Raw genomic sequence first — 22,768 nt, 5'->3', positions numbered from 1 at the left:
TAGCATACGCCTTTATGGCGTCGTATACCACTTAATTTCTATCGAGGGTCACCAAAGTTCCGTTTCACCTATTTGCACCAGCTGTTCGGTTATTAATTAAGGCTGTTAACTGCTTTGTTATGTATGATGCGTTAATGATACAACAGACGATAGAAATTGCTTGCTGTTTAAGCCGATGTCGGCTTACTATACGGTCGCTACATAGCCTATATACAGGACCAAATTCTCGTGAATTAATCTGTTGTTCGGTTAAATCAATTTATACGAGTTCAGGGAAATTTACGATCAACTATGGCTAAGTGTCAATTTTGTCGTATTACGGTTTGCTACGAATATGATTTTTTTTAAATTAATATCTTGATAACTAGACTGCGGATTTTTATGCTTTAAATATTCAGCTTATACGTAGGAAATATTTATATTTACGAAATATTAATCGTGCTCGTGTGTATCAATAGTTAGTTATCATAATCTACGTTGAAATGAACAATAATAGTTCTTAAAATATTTTTGTCGTAAATTATACGTATCGGCTGTCTGAAAAGAGCTATTTATAGACTCAAAAGAATCCTTTTAGGTCATAGAACCGAAATGTACATATTTAAATTAGCTCCAGTATCGTGCCAAATCATTTTCTGGTCTTTCTATGGATGTATCTATTCTCGTACTTATCTCGTATCTAGAATTTTTGAAACTTTCGATATTATGTCGTAACCAAGATTTTTCTTTCGAATACAACAAAATTTTTCTCCTATTTGTCAATTGCGTAGCATAAATGGGTATAAAATTCAATTTTATTTGATTTTCGTTATTGTGCACATTTCTTAAAGTACATATTACGAATTCAAATTGTTCTGCATGGTTATATCTGATATAAACTGATTGTACGGCAGTTATAATATAAGTATCGCGAGTCATAAATTGTTGTAAATAAAACTCATTTTGGCAAAAAATATGTAACATATTATTGTTTATGTCGTTTACGTAAAATACGCAAAACGTATGCAATATGAAGAAAATATATTTGCATAAAAGTCCGCTAGTATACAAATCTAATGATAACGTACTGTATTCCATACAGTCATTAAGACGTTCGAAAATTAGATGTAAAAGGTATTATTCATAAAGGTGTTAATTTCGTTTATTTTCTGATGTTCAATTTAATGTAGTAGTTGAAAAGAAATGTTTTCAGAGATTATCAGAAGAAGGGTACGAACTGACCTATAACAATGTTGCCAATCCTGTACGTAAACTACCAGCTTCCTCATTTACTCTCTAGTTTCCGAAAGATTATTGTTTCGCATTAACGAATTTACTAGTTAGCTTTGAAAAGGATCACATCATAAACCTTAAACGTTAGTATTTGTAATAGAACAGTAAACTGAATCATAAAATTGTGTCCTAAAATAGCAATTTTTGTAATGAAATAGTAAAGTGTCATAAATCTATCCCATGAAGTACAAGCTTTACTTAAGCCGATTCAATACAGTGGAGGGAAAGGTAATAGTGCTGGTGGACCGAAAAGGACGAGAAATCCCAATGGGCCAGATAGCCTGTGGTTTAAGACGATAGGTAATTGTAATCCCATCACGTGATCATTTTGGGCCTGTGAAAAATGTAAGCGTGGTAGGGGTACTAGGACTGGTATAAAAGAATGTTTTGGTGGAGAAAATGAGTTAGTCGTTAGTTGAACTTCGTTGGGAGTTGATCACGAGTCGTTACGAGTTATTGGTTGCCGATTGTTGCGAGTTCGTCGTGAGTTGTGAGTTGTAAGTTGTCACTCAGAAGTTAATTAGTACCAATTTAGTTGTTTTAGTTGTATTACATTACTACATTGGGAAATAGCTCTAGTTAAATAATCATAGTTTTGTGTTTGAATCATCGTAAATAAATCCATCATTATAAATAAATTTATCGAATAAATAAGTCACCATAGTTATACATTATTTACTTCAGTTGAAGGAAGAGTACAAGGAAACGGCCGAGAAACTTCAGCAAGAAATCGCATCTTTACGTTTGATAGTCTCAATTAAGAAAGATAACGAGAGAACCAAAGACGTCAGTGACAGTGATACGGATAAAACTATTCAAGAAGAGTCCATTTTGAAGCCTGAAGATGATCCTGTGTTGGATATGACGCAGCAACTGATCTCGAATCGCGAAAAGATCGAGATACTGTCACGGCAAAACGATCGGCTGTCGAAAACACTGTGTCGATTACGGCAATATCAAAGGTAAGTTACGACAAACGATTCCAACAAATGACATACTTGCGAAAATCGTCAGATTCCATTTTCTGATCTGTTATTCACTGTATTTATCTATTGGCTTGTAACATGAATAAGTTCGATCGAATAAGAAAAAATATTGAGTTCAGCCAAACCTATGTTACAATCCAATAAATAGATCGTGAGTACATACATATAGCGATAATCTATTCCCAATGCATATTATTTTTATGAAGTGAAAACTTGAATAAATTCATCGGTTGTTTCGTAGTTGATTTTTCAATAAAAGAAGACATAGCGCATTCTTCAACGATTAATTTGTATAGTAATTTCAGTTCTCAGCTATATCAATTAATAAGTTAATTTCTCTTATGTAATTATGAAAATTCTTTCAACTTGTCCTCCTCTTTTCTGATATGAATACCACGCACAGCTAGGAAATTGTTAGTAACTTAGCCGTGGTGATGATATGATCTTACCCGTATAATTTGATTGATATTTTTTGTATCATGTTTATAGCGATAGAGTATCAAACGTAAAAAATAAAACGCAAAATTCAAATATTGAATTATCACAAAATGAATATTTTGTAGATAGACAGAAATAAACTATCATTTTTGCAATATATTACAAAGAAAATTACGTAGTGAGCATGCTAAGTAGTACGATATGACAATGTTTATCTTTTAGCATAAATGTAACAATTATAGATTACAGAACTATTTTGTTACAGAAATACGATTAGTGGCGACATGCATCGCTGAAGCAGTGCAAGTTCTATCATTTTACCGATTCATCCGTCGAGCTTGATAATATGAAGATTTTGGACACGGTTTTACATATCCTCCACCTCACGGAGGAAAAGGTCGACTTCATTTCCGAGCTTCCTCCAGAGATGTCGCGGTTGATACTGCAAAAGCTCGATCCTGAGTCGCTTTTGTGTGCTGCGCAGGTCTCGCGTTCCTGGATGAATATTTGCCAGTCTGATCCTTGTTTAAAGGACACTGCAAGACGATACAAAAATGCAAAGAAGTTAGAGTTGGAAAAAGCGAAAGAAAATTCCAACTTTGTTGATTCCGCCAGCTTAGATTGTCTGAACCATACGGACAATAAGATAAAAGAGTTGAACGATTACTACAAATCCTGTGATTATACTCAATGTGCAGAAGTATATAAAACCATACGTTTAGTCGACAAATCTTCACATAGAAACCGTTTGAATTACATAGATGAATGCCCAAATTTATGGTTTCGTTTATAAGCATATTAATTTATAAGCATATTAATTTATAAGCATATTAATTTATATTTATAAGTGAATCGACTACACTGCTGCGTATCAGTGATGTATCTTTAAAATTGTATAATAAGTCAATTAAATGTGCAATGTTGTAAGAAATATAACTTTTAAAATAAAAATAATAATCATTATACGTGTAGAGTTTAAATATAAATAACACTGGATTGTCCAACTTAGTCGATATATTGATAGATACGTTAATACTGTTCTATTATTGTAACATTAACATTACTCAATATTCTTAGCCTTACTTACTACTCCGATACTAGATATATGAAATAATTTATGTAAACGTCTAAGATGCATAATGATGTATTTATGAGTATATTATTAGTTGAACATGATTAGTCAGGTCAGCCAAGTTATCTGAACAAGAAACATCCAACCGTGACAAGTGCACAGGTATACAAACTATGAATTTTATGGAGGGTAATTATTCCCGCCTTTGAGGAAGTTTTTTAAATTCTTTAGCACAATTGAAATGTTGGAGCCCAGTAAGGTGGATTTCATTTCAGAATTTCCACCAGAGGTATCTCAAGTACTCAGCAATACAAGTATCATAAAAGTGGTTGGAAATTTACAGGTGTAACAAAAGTGTTAGACAGATAGCGAGGGAAAATGTATTAGAATCTAGTATAGTAATTAATTTGGATAATAATTCAGATAGTACATTTACTAACATGTGATAAAAGACCACGTAGTAATAGCAAGTAAAAATAATTTTTACTTTAATCGATAATCATTCTGATATCTTGATGCCAAGAGTTATTTTAAATTATATAGATGATGCTTAAGATGCTGCTTAAAGCTTATTGTTTACTACGGGAAGACACGGGAAAGTTATTTTTTCTTACGTATGATGCTTCACACTAGCAACTTTCTATCGAGGGCGGCTAAGACCCTTCCTAATCCACCAACCTTGGGGAGCACGAGACGGGTACGGGTTCTCAGGGCGTAGGACCACGACCTGGGAAACCCCGATGAATCTGATGTTCTCCTATAGCCGGGTGGTGGCTGGTCGGCGCCTTTGGCACCCGTCAATGACCGATCCGGGGCGAAGAACTTCGGAGAAGTTGGTGGGCCCATATCTGCCAAGACCACTCACCTCACATTCTTGTGGGGCTCCCCGTCCCCCTGCACCGGCCTTGACCGGGGTAGGGTGCGAAAGAGCGAGTGGCACCAGAATGGAAACCCTTGTTTACGACCTCGGCGACATTCTTTGAGAATCATAGATAGCAAGACGAACCTAAAAGTCGTTTACAGTGCAAGGGAGGACTCTCCAGACTCGCCTTCCGCCTTTCGGCCGGTGTGCCTCTTGGACGAGGCTGGCAAGCTACTGGAGAGAGTGGTGGCGGCCCGCCTCCAGTCGCATTTGATCCCGGACTGCACGACAACCAGTTTGGCTTTCGGAGGGGACGATCTACGGCCGACGTTGTCGCCCGTGTCCGCTCCCTGGTCGAGGGGGCCGAACGGCGTGGTTGCATGGCGTTGGCCGTGTCACTGGACATAGTCATGGAATAAACATTAATTTATACCTGTTAATTCAGTGTAAACTCAATTAAATCACCCCTAATATCGTAACAGAAATCAGGCGATCGATCATTTCGTGGCGTCGATTATCTAATCGTAACGGGAATTTACGACTCCCGTTGACGTGCTTTCTCGCGATCGCGTCTCTCCGCGAACGGTGGAATAAAGAGACATGATAAGTTATGACTTATGACCATAAAAAATAAATCTTCATAAATATCTATAGCCTACTGATCATTCAATGCTTTATTTTATCGAGTAATACTAAAGCTTTAAGCATCCGTTCTGACGGATCTTGATCGATGTAGACTTGACGGATCTATGGTTGCTGCTATCGTGTCCTACAAGTTTGATATCATTAACATCGAGTTCTACGATCTGGAGATTGACGTTGCCATGTACGCGTGTCTACAGAATAGACATTCTCGCATTAATAAACTTGAAATTGATCACACCAGCTATATCTCCAAAATTGTGCGATTGTGCTACTGCAAGTTAATGTCATCTATAATATCTTGGCAACTTTAGAGTCGAGGATCCAGGTGTAGGAGTTTAAATGGAATAGGGGAATCACAGAGTCTGACGACTGAATATAATTAGCGACCGCTAATGTATTCTGTAGCGATAGTTTAATCCCCTGGATAATTTCGTTTGAATGCAGGTATTAGCTTGATTAGTGTCTGCTAAAATATTCTTAATTAATGAAAAATTATTCGATGAAATTTTTATAATAAATTAATAACTGAAGTGAAGATTCTTATGTATTAAATATGAAAACATGTAAATCTACCAATAAAACAAAGTGAGTAGAGGGTAGAAAAACACGATGCTCAAGATAATCGCATAATTTATTTTTGTATATACAGTCACTTTACAACGCGTACTTTTTGTTATACAGTGTAGCTCACAAATACTTTAGGTCAGCAAACGGCGAATGGTCGCAGTAAAGACGGTATCAAAGTAAAAAAACTAATTCAGACGATCGCCTTGCCGCGATAGGTGTTAGTCTCCGTGAGAAATAAACGACACTGAACGATGTTGCACGCACAATCGGAAATCTCGACAAATCATTTTGTGTCTCTCTTATGTGTTTCATAGGGACAATCGATTTCTCTCGTTTTATAAAATTTTGTGACTCACGAGTCGATAATTTTCTTAGGGACGGGGAAGCTTTAGAGGCAAAAACATCGATCCTGTGATCTCTAGCTAGGTTGGCAGTAATTCTCAGGCATGGATTGAAATTTTTCCTCGCTCCTTGTATACGCTCCCGTTCTTTGAATCATACCAGCATCGTGAAACTTCTTTTTCGTCGAACGATTTCATAAAGTAAGTCAAATGACATCTTTGTTGTTTTATTTTGTACCGTTCCGTCGACTACGCATTATACACCGTAGATTGTCGGACACATTGACGATCCAATGACAATATACCGCAAAAAAAATGAGATATGGCGGTTCAACAATTGCGATCGACAATGAGAACACAGTTTACGCAATACTAACATAAAAATTTTAGAATATTTCCCTATCTCTTCCATTGTTGTTCTTCAATGTATGTTTTCACGAAGTAGCAACCCCTTCGATGTAGCAAAAAATTATTACAGTCGAAATTTAATAATTAACTTACATATATAACCGAAACCTACGAATTTCTTTCTTAACGATTACAAATTCAAATACATTCGATAGAAATATAATTATAATACGTTTCGAATCTAACTTCCTCTGTTTTTTTATATAGATATATATGTATACATATAAAACGCAGTATATTCGCGAAAGCAACGTCGACGATCGAAGCAGATCTTCTTTCTATTTTCGTTACAATAAAACATTCTTCTTTTTCTTGTTCTTCCAGGAGACGCATTACTGGCCACAAATTCGTTTCGATATGTTGAACAGCGATATTCATTGGAAGAATACAAAGGATCACATTTCAAGAGGGAGGATATGTGACAATATTGCTCGCGATCAATCCGAATTCTCTAACGAGGAACAATTTTTATATAGTCAAGGCTTAATTATTCGATAACGAACGCTTTCCTTTCAGAATTTTCTTCGCACACCGACCGTTATAGATCGACAGATATGAAAAAGATATGATTGCTTTGAAACTTTACATTATAAAAATTGTATAAGTGTGCATCTTTCGAACGAAAGAACATAATAGAAAAGATACGTTTAAAAACCATTAGAAGATTCGTCGTAGTAGCGGTGAGAAAAATATTCACGCGCTTCTTTTGGGTAATTACGCAATAGTTTGGTCGATCGACGCTCGTTTCCTTCATAGAATCACGTTACTTACAATATAGTTAACGTCGAACATTTCCAGACAATGTATGATCATTATTTACATGCCGATAAGAATATCGACTTCACGTGGTAGATTTTACAAATATATGTATATGAATTTATGCACGTCAAAGATATGTATTTGGCGCTTAGGTTCTAGAAATTACGTATTTAAACGGTGCACACGAAAAACAACCTTAAAAATTACGATATTTTTTCATTAACGGCGTCCAGTATCGCGAACTGGCAACCTTACTAATTAGTTCGTTTCGTTTTCGTATTAAAAAATGAAACTTCTGTTCGTTCGATAAATCGAGCGACGCTGGAAATATTCGACGAGGCGAGTTGAAAAATCTTCGATAACGTCTCTTTCTGCGACCGAAGATCGGCAGTCGCCATTAACGATTAGAACTTAGGCTGTCTTCGACGTTTTGTCGCGATCGTTAACAGGATTGACGAGCAGGGGAAGAACACGTTGACGCAGACATTGTTTCGTTTCCACGAGCGACGGAAGAAAAGAAATTTAAACAAAAAGGAAGAAAAACTTCGTCGTAAAAGGCTTATTCGATGAATCATTACGATTATAATTAGGTCGTTCTGACGATTTTCTCTTAGGTCCGACTTATGCAGGTGCGCACGCTTACGCGAGCTTCAGTACACGATAGTAAAACGATAATCAACTCGTTATCAGCACATGTTAATCATATTTACAAGTAGTATATCCCGGTATCTACTTTTCTTTCTTCAACCATACGTCAGCTTTCATTCAGACACTCCTTCTCGTTGATCATTCGATTACACACAAGCGGTACATTATCATATAATTAATAATATTATTATTATTATTTTCGCATCATTTTCAGACACCGAATCGTTTTCCGTGCTTTATAGAATCGATCTGAATTGTAAATCTCGAGTATAAATTCATGATCTTCGTTTCCACATTCTAGACACTTTCCTTTCGAACTTCTTTCGATTCGTCGAAGGAACTCAACTCGATGGAAACGATTCGACTTCGTTCTCGGTTATTTAATGCATACATGTCTTCGATTCTAGTCCATTTACAATTTAATCGATCGCAGTAGACCGTGCGTTTCCGTGAACCCTGTATATGAAGAAGAAAAGTGGTCACGCTCGTAAGCATTTTAGAATCGATTGCGAAACTATCTCGTGCAAGTGTGTTGGAGATTGTCGAACGGAAATGGAGTGTCTTCGAGGCAAGCTCGATGCATTCTTTAGTACCGGGTCGAAATGTAACGATACATCGATGATCGTGACCGATCGACGATACACATTCATCATGGTACCTGTGTCCATTAAATGGAATGTAATCTGCATATAGTGTCATATGTATAATATATATATTTATATATATAATATAATCATAATAATATAATATATATATCTATTCCTTTGCGCATTTGTAAAAAGCCTTGCTTGCCTAGAAACAACGTTGTACGGCGTATCTGTTCGTATAATTCTTATTTATGTATGTTACGTGTGTTACGTGTACGCGCGTGTGTGTATGTGTTTGTGTATCTTGTTCGTTCATCTTTTTCTTCTTTTCTTTTTTATCGTTTTTCTCTACTGGCGTAAATCAACAAGTCCTTTAAAATACATTCTTCTATATTCTGATAATGCACGATCATTTAAATCTCTCTACCGAAACACTCAAACATAACACCGATTTATCGCTTTGTTTTTTCTGTTTTTTTTTCTGTTTTAACTATTTTTTTTTTTTTGTCATTTATCTTAACTCTCTCGACTCTTGCTCTTTCGTTCTCTCTTTCCCCCATTAATCAGTCTTGGCATCGTAAAACATTTATAGGTGCTTCGATATATTTAACTTACAGAGTAACGTCTAAACGAATATCGATGAGTTTTATCTCTTTCACGCCCGTTTCTGTATTTTTGACCCCGGAAATCCCCCCCATCCCACTGTTCTTACCACTCAACTTCAACTCGATGCTTTACAAGCATTTCCTCCCCATAGCCCCAAATTTATACGTATACGCGTTAAATTTTATACATACATATATTTATTCATATGTATATTTAATCTCGTCACCTTAAAAATATATTATTGTCCTTAGATGAGAACGTTCAGCATTTAACACGAGAGATGCTCCTTCTATTCACCTCTTCTCTACCGTCTGACCATTCGTTGTGGCAAACGAACGACAAACGGGATTCTGTTTCCCTATACTATTCCGAACGAAAAATAAATATACGAGTTAGCTTGCTATTGTTATTGGATCCGCCATTTATCCTTGCTGTAGTACGATTGGCGGGTCCTTTTTTATGGTATTCTCTCGTACAGCTTTGGCAGGAATCACGTGTCTCCTTGTTGGTTAAAAGCCCAGTTCCTTTCCGCCATCTCGCTTCCTTTTTCTTCGTTTTCATTGGAATCGTTCAGACCTCGTGTCTCGTTCCCTCCGTTTCCCCCAGAAACGAACACCACCAACGATTTCCTTCGCGTTCGTCTTTGTCCGTTTTTAGGCAGATGCTAACTCGTCGAAGACAAAAGCGTCGTCAAGTCGACAAGCGTGGCCAAAGGCGATATCACGTTGACAATCGTCGTTTCCGGGATTCGTTATCATACATCGTTGTCGTGACAGTACTCGATCTTCCGCCTGTTCAGCTGAAGACGTCGTTTATCCACTACGAAGTCTGACACGCAGCCTTTGATGCCTCGATGGCCGGGTTTTCCACCGACGAACAGCTTGCCGTTTGTCGTTAACAGGGTGGTTTCTGTAGATACTTTCACCGGAGTGAAATCGTCGATCTGTATCATCGACGTCCTTCGTCTTCTAGATGCCCTAATATGGTGGAAAACACCATCGTCCACCCGTTCCTGCATACAAGAACGATCGATAAAAGATTTGTAATATTTCAATTAATTTAATAATTGATAATAAACTAGAAATATTATCGATTAGTTTAAGTTTTGATCTAGTAATTAATTATTTAATTTAGTTCTAATTGATCGATAACGTTAAGCATTCGATAAATTTCCGATAATTGATAAAACATTAATACAAACCCTGCTCCTCAATGATATCTGCTCGCTCTTGCTCTTGTACGTAAGAAGAACTTGGCCGCCGTGTAACGATAAAATAAGATGTTCGATTTTGCCTCTTCCAACCCAGGCAATCAAGCCATCCGGATGCGTTGTTCTCAGTCTCAGCTCAAATTTATTCGACTGCTGACCCTTGCGTCTACAATATCGTTTTCTTTAGTGCGTGCTTGGTGCGCATAGTCTTAAATATCGAGCTACAGTGCCATAGGACAAAGACATAATACATACAAGCAAGCATTGCTATAAAATAAATAAAAATCATACAATATCAACCCTAGTAACCCTATGTTTCATGGTATGGTTCTGAAAATTAAAGCTCTTTTAAAATATAAGATTATCTAAAGTATATCAATAATTATTAGCATTTTGCTTTTATTTTATACAATTTTTAGAAAATTGTTTTTGATCACAATTAATGATGAAAATTTCTCTGATTAGGTTTGAAGGGCATGATATTAGCATTCTCTATTATCGAATAAACAGGTTAGCAGACACGGCGATACATAGGCACAGATAATAAAGGTCTCTCCCTCAAACGAGTACACCACAGCTATTCTTCCTAGAAACTTACTCCGTGTAATCGTAACTGTCGTAATCGTAGTCGACATCCTCCTCCAAGTCGTAGTCGGAGTAGGACTCCTCAAAGTACTCGCCGAGGGTAGTATTAGTTGAGTTAGTACTAGTCGGTGTTACACAATCAAAAGGTTAGTGATACTTTGATTGAAGAAGGATCTAATTAGTCTACCGTTACTAACGTTATTGAACAACCTAACTTGGTGCTCCTAATTCGGATTAGTACCTTAAGAGGTGTAGATGCAGTGACTTAGGAGTATGCGATAGAACTTTTAGAAAATGTTTACTGGCTCGATCGTTGATCGATTCGATTTACCTTCTTCCATTTCGGTGCTTAAATTGCAAGAAATTGTCGCCCTTGAAACGCACTGGCCTTTCGGATAATTCCGTGGATACATCGTAGCCCATGACTAGCAAATTAAGAAAGAAACAAACATTTCTTTGTGTCTACAAAATTTTACAGTTCATTTTTAATAAGATGTGACGAACATTACTTACAAAATTCACAGTGGAGACCATTGTATCCGTTCGCACATTTACACAAATAACTGTTTAACAGAGGTAAACATACTCCACCATTGTGACAAGGGTTCTCGTTGTTAGGACATGGTAGACCATCATAGATTTCCGTGTTATGTTGAGTAACGTTGACAGCTAAATTTTGGTACGTTTTTCCATTCACCATCAGTCTTTGTACCGCGCCTACCAATCCAGTCCAGGCTCCAGCGAGTCGATGAACTTCTCGCCAATGTCTGTCATTTAAAGAAAGAAAATATATATTTCTTTAGATAAATATATCTTTTATCATTTAAAGATAGAAAATATATATTTAAAGCTCTTCGTTCGAACGAAACATATTTAGAAACTCACTTAACGCCGCCAACGTAAAGTGGCATTTCGAGATTCAGTTCCGTTAACGGACTTCCGGACAGTCCTCTGGCAACAGTTCCGTCGTCTAATTGAAGAACTCCTTCTCTGCCTAATCTGCTGATTCGAACACAATGCCACGTGTCGAGCGTAACAGGGTCTGGGGAGGTAATATTGGCAATACCACTTCCAAGATTGAATCTAAACTCCAGTTTGCCCTGGACCAAGTTCAAACTAATGAAATCACCACGTCCGTTGTTCAACTGGCCATTGTAAAGTAGCAAACCGTCGTTGGCATGCGTGAGAAACCATAATTCGATGGAGAACGCTTTCGCTACACCTTCTAAGCATGGGAGTTCCAAGAAACCGTCCCCGGACATTTCAGGTATCAACAGCTCTGTTAACTCAGCGTCGACTAGAATTAATTAAACGACGAAGTTATTCAATAAATTATTCGATAAGTTGTTCAGTAATGTAAAAACAAACGTCATTAACTTTAACGAATCGGTACAATGTATCTCGTTAACGAATACATATCAAACGAATTTTTACTCACGGATTTCACAGTGTTCTCCAGTCCTGCCAGGTGGACACTTGCAAACGTAACCACCTTGTGGAAGAATATCACAGGTGGCTCCATGCTGACAAGGTTCGCCTATACATGGATCTAAAGACTCTTCGCAATTTCTGCCAGTGAACTGAGGTGGACAGATGCATCTATAATCAGGCGGATCGTATTTCTCCACTGCGTAATTGCCATGTTCGAAGCTCGTCTCGTAATCGATGTCGTAATCGTAATCGCACTTGGGTGCCGCGCAACGTTTCTTCGCGTTTTTCTTCGATCTGCGTTGATCGATCGAGATGCAGTGCGATCCCTTGCATCTCACGATGTTCATGCCATTCTTGTTTTTACCTTTCCCTCGTTTCTGAATTCTTCTGCACTCGCGACCGTTGCAAAGATCTTCCTCGAAGATGGGCTGACATGTTGCGCCGTTTTGGCAAGGCAGATTGGCACACGCGTTCTCTCCGCACTCTTTAACGCGATAAGTCTCCAAGATCTCTTTATCGCGGCCGACATGAAGATCGACGAAATTTCGATTGATTTTCAATTTTCGTATGCAACCGAGGAACCCATGGTTGGTACCGATATTGTCGTAAACCCTGCGCAGATAAAAAGCTTTCGCGTTATTAAATTTCTCGATGAAATGCGAGGACTAGATGAGTAATTGCGAGAGAAAAATTACTTAGAATAATTGGTAGGCATGTTCCCGACGAACGTATCTTGGTTGAGATCGAGCGACTTCAACATTCCTTGACTTTGACCAGCAACATCTTCCCCATCGTTGAAAATTAAAACGCCGTCCTTGTGATATCTTTTCGCGGCAACTCGATGAAACGTTTTCATAGTAATTCTTTCAGGCGAGGAAAGAACTACAGGGCCATTGCCTAAATTGTATCGAAACTGTACGTGTCTGTAAAAATAAATTAAATCCTAAATAATATACAAGAAAGTGCGAACTTTTAAATCTGTGATTCATTAGCTCGATATATAATGTCATGTATTGAAATAACCGTGTCTAGAAGATAAGAATCTTTCCCGAATAAACCAACAAAGCATTATCAATGCACCAACGTAACTATATTCACGTGAATGATACTAATTCAGGAGATAACAACTACAGACCCGTCGACGATGGCTAACGAGACGAAATCCCCGGTGCCGTCGCTCTTCTGTTGGTTGTAAAGTATAATCCCGTTGTCAGCGTACGTCTTGAACTCAACCTCGACGCTGAACTTGTGGTAAGCCTTCAATCTGTTCATCCTGACGTAGCTCTTGCCGTCGAACGACGGCACCTCGTAATCCCTTTTGTTGATCTCCTCGTCGCATAATAGACCGGTGTAATTTGGACGACAGATGCAAACGAACGTTGCGCTCGGCAGATCGATGCATGTCGATGTCGCGTGACACGGATACGACAAGCAGGCACGAAATTCTTCGGTCGGTGTAACAGGCACGTAATTAGCTGGAAAAGGGTCAGTTTCTTTTACATTCTTTTCTTCATCTTTACACGGCGCAAACAACGTTGGAAGATTCGGTCAAAGAGAGCCCCTTTTTGTTTTCTATTTTCTTCTCTTTCACTTACGCCTCGTTTGAACGACACTTTGCTCTTAGAAGCCGAAAGAACGTAATGCAAATGGTCTTTGTTCCTTTGTAATAAGAAAATTAATGTTATTCTATAATATAATTTCTTTGGTAACTCTGCTTGAAATGCGCGACACGTAGAATTTGTGGGATTGTATTTTGCTTCAAAGGATAAGTACTTTTCGTAAAAGAAAGACGTATATTTTGGGAGATGTACTTATGAAGTAATATGGCTATTATCGGAGTTTTTAAAATTTTTATCGGTAATCTTCGTATTTTATCTCTACCATCTACTACTTTACACCGCTATTAACGTTCCACATTAAAAGAGAAAAATGTAAAACCATCGCTCGAATAAACAGGAGAAATCCGCAAGAACAACCAGAGTAGATAAGATCGGATCAATTACCAAAACATTCCTGTCTGTCGCTGGTTTCCGCGTATCCTTCTGAGCAAATGCAACCTCCATTGGAGCATTCGCTGTTAGGAATGGTGCAATCCTTGTCGTCGGTACAGAGGTCGCCAAGCAACGCGGTGACCACGCGAATCGTCGCTGGGGTTGGTCTATACGCTGCAGCCACTCCTGAAAAGCAGAATTAACGGATAAATCGACGTCTCTGCATTGAGTCTGAAGAAAAAAGGTCTTCGTTCCGTACGACATCGATCCGATTACCAACGTCGAGCTGATTCAGAATTAACCGTCAAGCGGATTTAGGAATGCACGTTTCGAAGCGCACACATACAGACATATATACATAGGCAAACTACAGCGCGTGCACAAGAGCACAAACATATTAATTCGTAGTATTTATTCAACGCTATTTCAAACTATTAATTACGTCACGCTGTGAACGTTATCGCGACGACGATAATTACGTAGCACCGGTTACAGAAACTTAGGACGAAATGCATTTGGCTCTGGTGCTACGTGTATCACTGAATACTGAAAGTGGCGGGCGGAAATTCGTTTGATTAAATTTGACTTTAATTTTCCCGGGATATTGATATTTCGTTATCGCGTCGAAATGTTTGTAGATAAGTAGATTACGGTGGTTTAATAGAATGGAATTTAAAGGACGGACACGTAGATGTCTTAAAACAAAATGAAAGATAGTGCGCAAGATTGCATTTCGTAGTCGTCGCGTGTAACTTTGGGATGAAATATCGACACGGACGGGCGTAGAATGGAATTGGGCTCGATTTTTACCGTGCTTTAAATTGTCCCTGTCGATCGTGATGGTTTCTTGATGCGCCCTGTGGGTGTAATAATAGCGAGGATCCGGTTCCGGCACCAACAGATGCCTGGTAGATTTCGATAACGGAGAAATGGCGGCTGCTGGTTGGGTATATTGCACTGCTGTATACCTTTTAACGGGGAAGTCCGTATTCACCATGGGATCGTCTGAAAATTTTACGAACGTTCCACAGTTCTACCACTGTTCGTTTTGGGTAATGCGGTAGAAAGACAAAGTTACGATTTCAGATTTAAAAGACGCTCAAAAATAAACTCGTTTTGGACGAGCAACGAATTGTAATATATAACTAATTTCTTTTAAAATATATATTTGGGAGCACATTTGACCATTTAAAAGGTGTATTATATAACGCACGTAACATATTGACAAACAATTCCTATAACGAACCACTTAATACCGTAGTAAGTCATTGTACGAATAAAGGGGAACTTTCAGTCACGAGCAAAGTAGTAGAAGCGCAATGTGAATTTTTGAAATGATAAAAATCGGATAGCATATTCTATCGGAACTAGGAAGTCCGAGTTGGCATCAGAAACCAAAGACAGCTTAATGGGATTTTAATTACTTTCCAATTGCAGCGTTGCTTCCTATTATTTCACATTGACGACTTTCACTGTCCTCCACTCTTTCCATTATTTTTTCCTCTCTCGGTTTTTGTATGTTTACCCCTTGCCTCCCGCCGCTGTTCCGATTGCCGCATATTCCTCTCGATATAATCAACGCTTTTATCGACTGCAGGACAAACCGACAACGAAATTTTTCTCCCGCTCGCATTCGGTCTCCGATGAAAATATTTTCTGCTTGGGAAATTGGTGTGTAGAAATGGATAGAGAAGGGGTTGGAAGGGACGAGAGGAATGGATTTAGCCAATTTAAGAGTTCGTTGATTGGCGGAGAAGAGAATCTGACGGCAAATACGAGTTGACATTTACGAACCGAGAGAATTTCTTTCTCGATCCACATCGACGATTGGCCTTTTCATCGGAGGGGTTGGCTTTATCGACGTTACCGTTTCCCTGTTCCATTATTTCATTCCCTCCCTGTTTATTTTACAAAGAGTACCGAAGAACTGGAGTAGGATTAGCTACGTATTTATCTGCTGAAAGCGTGGAATTTTGATGAAGTTGAGAGTTCAAATAGGTGAAGTGGAACAGACGGATGTGAATGATGTCACGCAGCTATTTCTTGGTTTTACATTTTATTCTCGTTTTTCATGAATCGTTAACGGTTTTCTGCTTTCGGTGGGAAACAAGTTTCACTCATGCATGAATTCAATACTTATGTATGTGTTATATGTATGTATGTACATATTAAATACTTATGTATATATGAAGATAAACGTGCTCACGACATGTAATTGAATTTCGAGATAACGATGTCAATATTGACAGGTATAAATATTTTCTACCCGTCTTTCGACTCTCTCGCTATCGCCGCTAATTAAGATAATATTTCCTTTTTAATTAGGATTATTTTCGACACGAAGTACGACGATGAAATACGTAAGATAAAGATCCCTTCGTATACGAGGAAAAATTCGGCGAATTCTCTTCTTAAAATTGGAAGAGATTGGCAGAATGGTTAAACCGAGTAGAAAATAAATGATAGGATAGTAGATCAACGGACAGACAAACATTTGTACAAGATGCTTCTTCGACTCTCCCAGTGATCTCCCAAAATAATGATACTCCAATTCAGCTTCGTTCATTCCAGTCGAACGAAACAATTAATAGTCTCGCCCCTTTCTTTTTCGTGCGTCACATCGATCAAACGCACCCTCTTCCTTAATCAAACTTCACGTCACGTCAGAATGTCCACGTAAGCGGGATATCCATTCTTCTTTCAGTAGTCGCGTATCCTCAACACGGAAAAGAGATCACGCGAGGAACGTCGAAGAAATTGCGGCATACAATATTTACGGGGTTGAAAGTGGCGTCGACCGCGTGCGGTTCCATGCGATATTTCGCTCGCGGAAATTGTTCTACGTCACGTACGGGGGAAGAAGGGAAAACGTGATGAAAAAATAGTACCCTTCTACTATGCAGAGAGGGAGCTGCGTCCTTTCGGTATAAAACACGACAACAGTGGCGGAGAGGCTGTAAGAGGAAAGAGGATGGTTCGCCTGCTCAAAGTAATCTGATTTATGTTTGACTCTGTAGAGTGAGTCCCGAGAAAGAAGAACTTTTTAAGAGATTGACTTTCAGCGACGAGGGAGGACCAGGGTAACGTTGCTGAGGCGGAGCTTTGAGGGGGGCTGAGCAATCGAAAATAAGGGGTGAGAGGTTACGGAACCAGGAAGAGACTTTAATAGATTTCGACGTTTCACTCCGCGAACTTTGTCAGTGAATGTGGAATACTCTGGAGCGACAGATGGAGAGGCTTCTCTCCGTATTCTTCTTGGTTAAGACTCGTTGCTTTGTTCGACGAGTCTATCAACTATACGTGAAGTTCCAAGAGCTTTTGTATTCTACTATATTTACAATCTGATGATTTTATGGTAGATATCGAGGAATTGTTAACGTGAATTTATCGATTATGCTCTTGTATTAATAATAATAATATTGTATTGTAATAAGCGATTATAACTTTTCATCCGAGGATATTATAACGAGGCAGTGCATGATAATTTTTATATTATTTTTATAAACTCATATTTTTAAAGGTATAGTGGCACATGAGTCAATGGAAGGTTCGAATCGGGAGAGGCTCATATTATTGTGCCTTGGAGTGTCAACGTTATTTTGGTTTGATAGGTTCAAAGGTAAACGAACTCCGGACAAAATATTATCGCCGTTATTTGCAATCGTCAACCGCAGTTACATACGAACTTTTTATAACAACACCGGTCGATATAGATAGACGAACGTGCTCTCTAGGACAGCTAGTATAGCGAATCTTTATAGCGAGTCATACAGTTGAATAGCGAGCGTAGAGTCGAACAGTAGTATCGATCGAGCGACAATAACGACCGGTATACACTATTTCTGTACTTGTATTTAAAATGATTTTAATATATACTATCACAATTTTATCACTCGTCTCTTTAATAAACTAACACGTATAATAAATCATCTCAAAGGTTTTTTTCTTTCAATTGTGAATGCATGAGTTACACGTTAAACTCAAGTTACGCTAAGTAAGTTTTCCCATTTATAATAACAGATATAGCAATTGAAACGAATAGAAAATATAGTAGATAGCGAGCTAGTTCGAGTAGTTCGAAAAGCCAGGTAATGAAACCCTTTTCCTGATTACCTGGTCCACGTGAATTCGCTGGAATTCATTGGAACGAGATGCAAAGAGAATTTTTTCTTGGATAGATTTATCGCGACCATCTATTGAACACGATATCGACCGAATCTCCGACGGCTAAATTTATGTGGGGACAGTGGTATCAAAAAGAGGTCGATACTGCATTCGTTCGAACTTTCGAAAGACTCTAGATCTGTCGCGGACTAATTCATTTTGATGGCGGAGCTGTGCTTAACGGTCTGGGCAAGGCGTTTCGTTACCGTTTCTTAAGGTTCCGATGTTAAGTTCCGGCCGGGCATAGCTCACAGGGACCACTTAAGACGGGACTTCGCTTCCAAGTCAACGGTGATTTAGTTAAATCCACCTTTGGCGCTTAGTTTCGCGAGTTAACGTCACCAACTTTCCCAGAATTTACCTACGAGTGAGGTAGCGTACTCTTGGGATAAAGGAAATTCCGCGATACGTATCCTGTTCAATCTTTTCTACCTTTCAATTCCACGATTTCGTTCGAACTCGGTTTAGAAAAAGAAGAAGGTGGATAAATCGATAGAAAAGAATATAAATTCCAATTAATGAAACAAGTACAGTAAATATGTTACTAAATTAATTGTAAATTGACTTACTTTGCTTTCTTTCTTGTTAAATCGTTGATCGGCGGGTTGTTTATTCTTTTAAAGGAAAAGATCATGGTGCAACGTTAATCATAGAACGTTAGCAAGAAGAAAGCAAGCAAAGTAGTATGGGCAAGCGTTTCGGGTGTAAAGGGGTTATAAACATATATGTATACATGTTAGTAGAAACTTGATAAGTTTATTATCACGTAATGGATACAAAGGAACAGGTTAGATGTTAGTCCTAATTTTAATCAGGCTGTGCGATATTGCATCTCCCATACGTTGATAAATATATCATTAAATTCCCTACTTCAAGCTCCAGCTTCTAGATAACACTTGTTCCTAATTAAGTTATTCTAAAATTCGTGAACCCTCGAAATCGTTACGACAATATCTCGTGCTTTAAACAATCCCTCTCTTCTCGTCTATCGTTAACTTCTTAAATATTATATATTCGCTGCTCGTCACTTAATTTTTACAAACAGATATATGTATTGTATTCCTTATTCGTAAACTATAATCGAACACACGGAAGAAATATGATAAGTCTATTTCTGCTGATTTCTGGATGTTTCATAAAAGATACGACTTATCATGTTTTCCTCTATGGCCTTTGTATATAAACAAAACATTCTGAAAACTCACTACAAAATTAACAAACACTTTGATGAACTATTTTATTGTACTACGCCATTCACCAGCTATCAAGACCGATTAATCTCTAGAGAATAAATTTGCGTTTTATAGACAGGAGTGAGTCCTGTTCGACAGCTGATCCAACGTGTGAAAAGTGCTCCCAGTGGTTAATTAGTTTAGTAATGCAGAATATAAGGTGGCCTGTACGGCGTATGTTCAGTGAACCCACCTCTGCAGTGGCCGAAGGCCTGTGTGACCACGTCTGCTTGATGGCGACAAGCGTACAGCCTGAGCTCACACTCGTTGTCGTATGTCTGTCCGTCACTACCGCAAACCGGCACAGACGGTATGTCCGATGGACAGGACGACGGACAAACACAGTGCGGTCCGCCGATTTCCGAACACTGCCCGCCGGAATAGCATTCCAGCTCGTTGCAAGACGTCGGGATCGGCGGTATCGTATCGGCTGCAAACAAACAGAACAAACCCGTTAAATCGATCGATGGATGTTATTCGGTTGGAATATTAATTCAGTTTATACAGAGTTACACAGAGTCCATATAACACCTGACGCTATATCGTCGTAAATTTAGTTTTTGGTTTTATATCAAAGGAAATTTGTTTAGGATTTAAATCATTTGGTACTATACCACGACGATCATTTTTCTACTGTATATTCAATTTTAGGCGTCGATAGAAGCAAATTGGTTGAGATTCGAGTTATACTATATTCTGTCGAAGTTTCCTTTCGCGCGATACCTGAGTAGCACCCTGTAGGTGTTAATATCTTGTTGTGATCGGTGCAAATGGTACATTTCTGGCCCTGGATATCCGGTTTGCAAACGCAGCGACCTGTCATTTGTTCGCAGTCTTCTCTAACGGAACCAAAGAGCGAGCAGCCGCATGCTGGATCATTCAAAGGAAATTTGACGTGCCGGTTAATATTAATTCAATCGATAAACTAAATTTCATATTGAAATATATCATCGTCCATTAAATTCCAGATACAAAGCAATAATCTCTTCGTGTAAATTGCTAATCAGAATTTCAGTCATCCTTACGTATACATCCTTGATGTCCCTCGCTGATTTTAGGCAAACCCCAATAACCAGGCATACATCTATCGCATTTCAGACCGCCTACACCTGGTTTGCACTCGCATTGTCCGGTTTCTGGATTGCAGGTGTCAGAAACACTGCCTAACCTGTTGCAGTTGCATAAACTCGGACAACCTGCGCCATTGGGCCCGCGTGCGGCCGTTTTGCCATCCGGACAGCAGCCGTGCCAGGAGTCTGAGCACTTTACGACTTGGGTTCCTTGAGCTAGATAATCGATAATTTACGTTGATCTTCTCTTTAATACGTTTATTTTTTTATTCATAGCAAATCGAAAGATGTTAATAATAACATGCGAAATATGTTTGAAAGAATTTTCTAAAACTCAAATTTCAATCAAAGAACTGACCTTTTCTGCAGCATCGAGCTAGTCGCGTGGTCTGATGACAATAACTGTTGCTCGGACAATCTCGTCGTTCTGGACCATTACCGCAATCGTACTCTTTCCCATCGGCATCCACCAATGGAGGATCACCGTTACAAGGTTTCACTTCCATACCTGGGTTAAAAGTTTCGTTTAAATTATGTTCGCTTATGAAACTGTATAATAAACAAATGATAAATTACAATTAAGATAGTTAGCGACGGAGAAAATTAAAAGTAATTACAAAGCTATTCATACTTACAATTTTACAAAGGAAGGGAAAAAATTATATCGTAAATAACATACTAAGGTGTTGTAATTTAAATGTAATTAAAATTGTAATTATATTTTCTTTTGAAGAAAGCGTCGCGAATATAACAGACAAAGAAAAGTCTGAAAATATTCTGAAAATAAACTAATTTAAAAGTTAATTTAAAAGTTAGGAGGCAAAGCAGAGGAACAAGCAATGGAATGGCTAATCGAATCGAAAATCGAGGCAATTATACAGCGGATCGAGTGAAGTTATCGGAAGCTGCTGCGAACCTTGGCAAAGATCGAGAGGTCTAGGTCTTAGCTCTTGCTGCCTCTGGCAGGCCTCCATTTTCATGGCACAGAGGGACGAATAGGTCCTTAGATCGCTGCCGCAAACGGGGCGCATATTTTCTTGGGAAATCGAGGCGCAGTCGAATTTGCAGCTGCACCTGGGATAATCGTCCGGGCCCAGCTCGCAAGTAGCCTCGAAATCGCAGTTAATGTTCTTGCATGCTTCGCGTACCTGAGTGCTGGTCACGTCAACCGCGGTGGTGGCCAATCGAACCACCGCAGGCGTCGACATCGTGGCTATTAGAAGCGTAGCGGTTAAGGCATGGTTAGAGTAGTAAAAGCTGTTATACAAGATTGTCGTTGGATGGTTAGTTTTGTTAGAGCGGTGTCCTTAAGCTAGCACAATTAATATCGTCGAGATGGTAACGAGTGATGCACGAGAAGTTGCGTTTATCGCGTTATTGAAACAGGACTTTGCAGTATTATCGACCGATTAAGGCATTCTGCATTCTTGAGAGATTCTACATTTTATATTTGTAGAGACTCCAATTATCGAAGTACCGATCGCTCAACGATTATTTATTATAGTGAATTAATATTTATTTTAAAAGATTGAAAGTTTCTTTTCGAATTTGAAAGAAAAGCACGCTTAGATTATGGAAAGGATCAAATAGCTTACTGAGTGCTGCAACGAATCGTTCACCGCAATCGCCGTAGAATATCACGTGCAAGACCGGCAATTTAGGATCCCTTCCACAGGCAGCCTTTTGCAATTCACACTCTGACGGGTATGTCTTGGCATCGCTGCCGCATACTGGTTCTCCAGTGCTCTCAGGACATTCTTCAGGACACACACAGACGCCAGCCATGCAATGAGCTCCATGATCGCACTCTATTCTTGCGCAAAGCTCTGAAAAACGTTTATCTTCTCCTTATACCTTCCCGATAATCCTGCTTGAATACTTTACTCAGCGAATA

General features: G+C 38.7%; 1 protein-coding gene and 1 long non-coding RNA gene across 11 annotated transcripts in view; one reads left to right on the top strand and one right to left on the bottom strand.

Annotated features, from left to right (window-relative positions):
* Positions 1-16: 16 nt before the first annotated feature.
* LOC126920937 (uncharacterized) lies at positions 17-2,234 on the top strand. The gene is made up of 2 exons (XR_007712146.1): positions 17-1,769; positions 1,957-2,234. It is a non-coding gene; the product is annotated as an uncharacterized LOC126920937 (long non-coding RNA).
* A 3,654-nt stretch (positions 2,235-5,888) lies between these two features.
* Positions 5,889-22,768, bottom strand: part of LOC126920894 (agrin-like) — a 383,155-nt gene continuing 366,275 nt past the window's right edge. For 8 of the 10 annotated variants that reach the window (XM_050731794.1, XM_050731795.1, XM_050731796.1 and 5 more), the window contains 17 exons: positions 22,470-22,700; positions 21,791-22,087; positions 21,233-21,382; positions 20,830-21,090; positions 20,528-20,674; positions 19,998-20,234; positions 15,219-15,413; positions 14,421-14,594; positions 13,553-13,892; positions 13,113-13,340; positions 12,425-13,029; positions 11,872-12,283; positions 11,500-11,753; positions 11,318-11,411; positions 11,000-11,107; positions 10,393-10,567; positions 5,889-10,203 (listed from right to left, as the gene is read on the bottom strand). In XM_050731794.1, the coding sequence (XP_050587751.1) occupies positions 9,946-10,203; positions 10,393-10,567; positions 11,000-11,107; positions 11,318-11,411; positions 11,500-11,753; positions 11,872-12,283; positions 12,425-13,029; positions 13,113-13,340; positions 13,553-13,892; positions 14,421-14,594; positions 15,219-15,413; positions 19,998-20,234; positions 20,528-20,674; positions 20,830-21,090; positions 21,233-21,382; positions 21,791-22,087; positions 22,470-22,700 (4,166 nt within the window). In that variant the 3' untranslated portion in view covers positions 5,889-9,945. The remainder of the gene's footprint in view (positions 10,204-10,392; positions 10,568-10,999; positions 11,108-11,317; positions 11,412-11,499; positions 11,754-11,871; positions 12,284-12,424; positions 13,030-13,112; positions 13,341-13,552; positions 13,893-14,420; positions 14,595-15,218; positions 15,414-19,997; positions 20,235-20,527; positions 20,675-20,829; positions 21,091-21,232; positions 21,383-21,790; positions 22,088-22,469; positions 22,701-22,768) is intronic. The other 2 variants (XM_050731793.1, XM_050731792.1) reach the window with 2 other exon arrangements.

Source organism: Bombus affinis, chromosome 10 (genome assembly GCF_024516045.1).
Source record: "Bombus affinis isolate iyBomAffi1 chromosome 10, iyBomAffi1.2, whole genome shotgun sequence".
NCBI classification, from domain to species: Eukaryota; Metazoa; Arthropoda; class Insecta; order Hymenoptera; family Apidae; genus Bombus; species Bombus affinis.
Note: the sequence above shows the minus strand (reverse complement) of the source record. Positions and strands in the feature narration are given on the sequence as shown.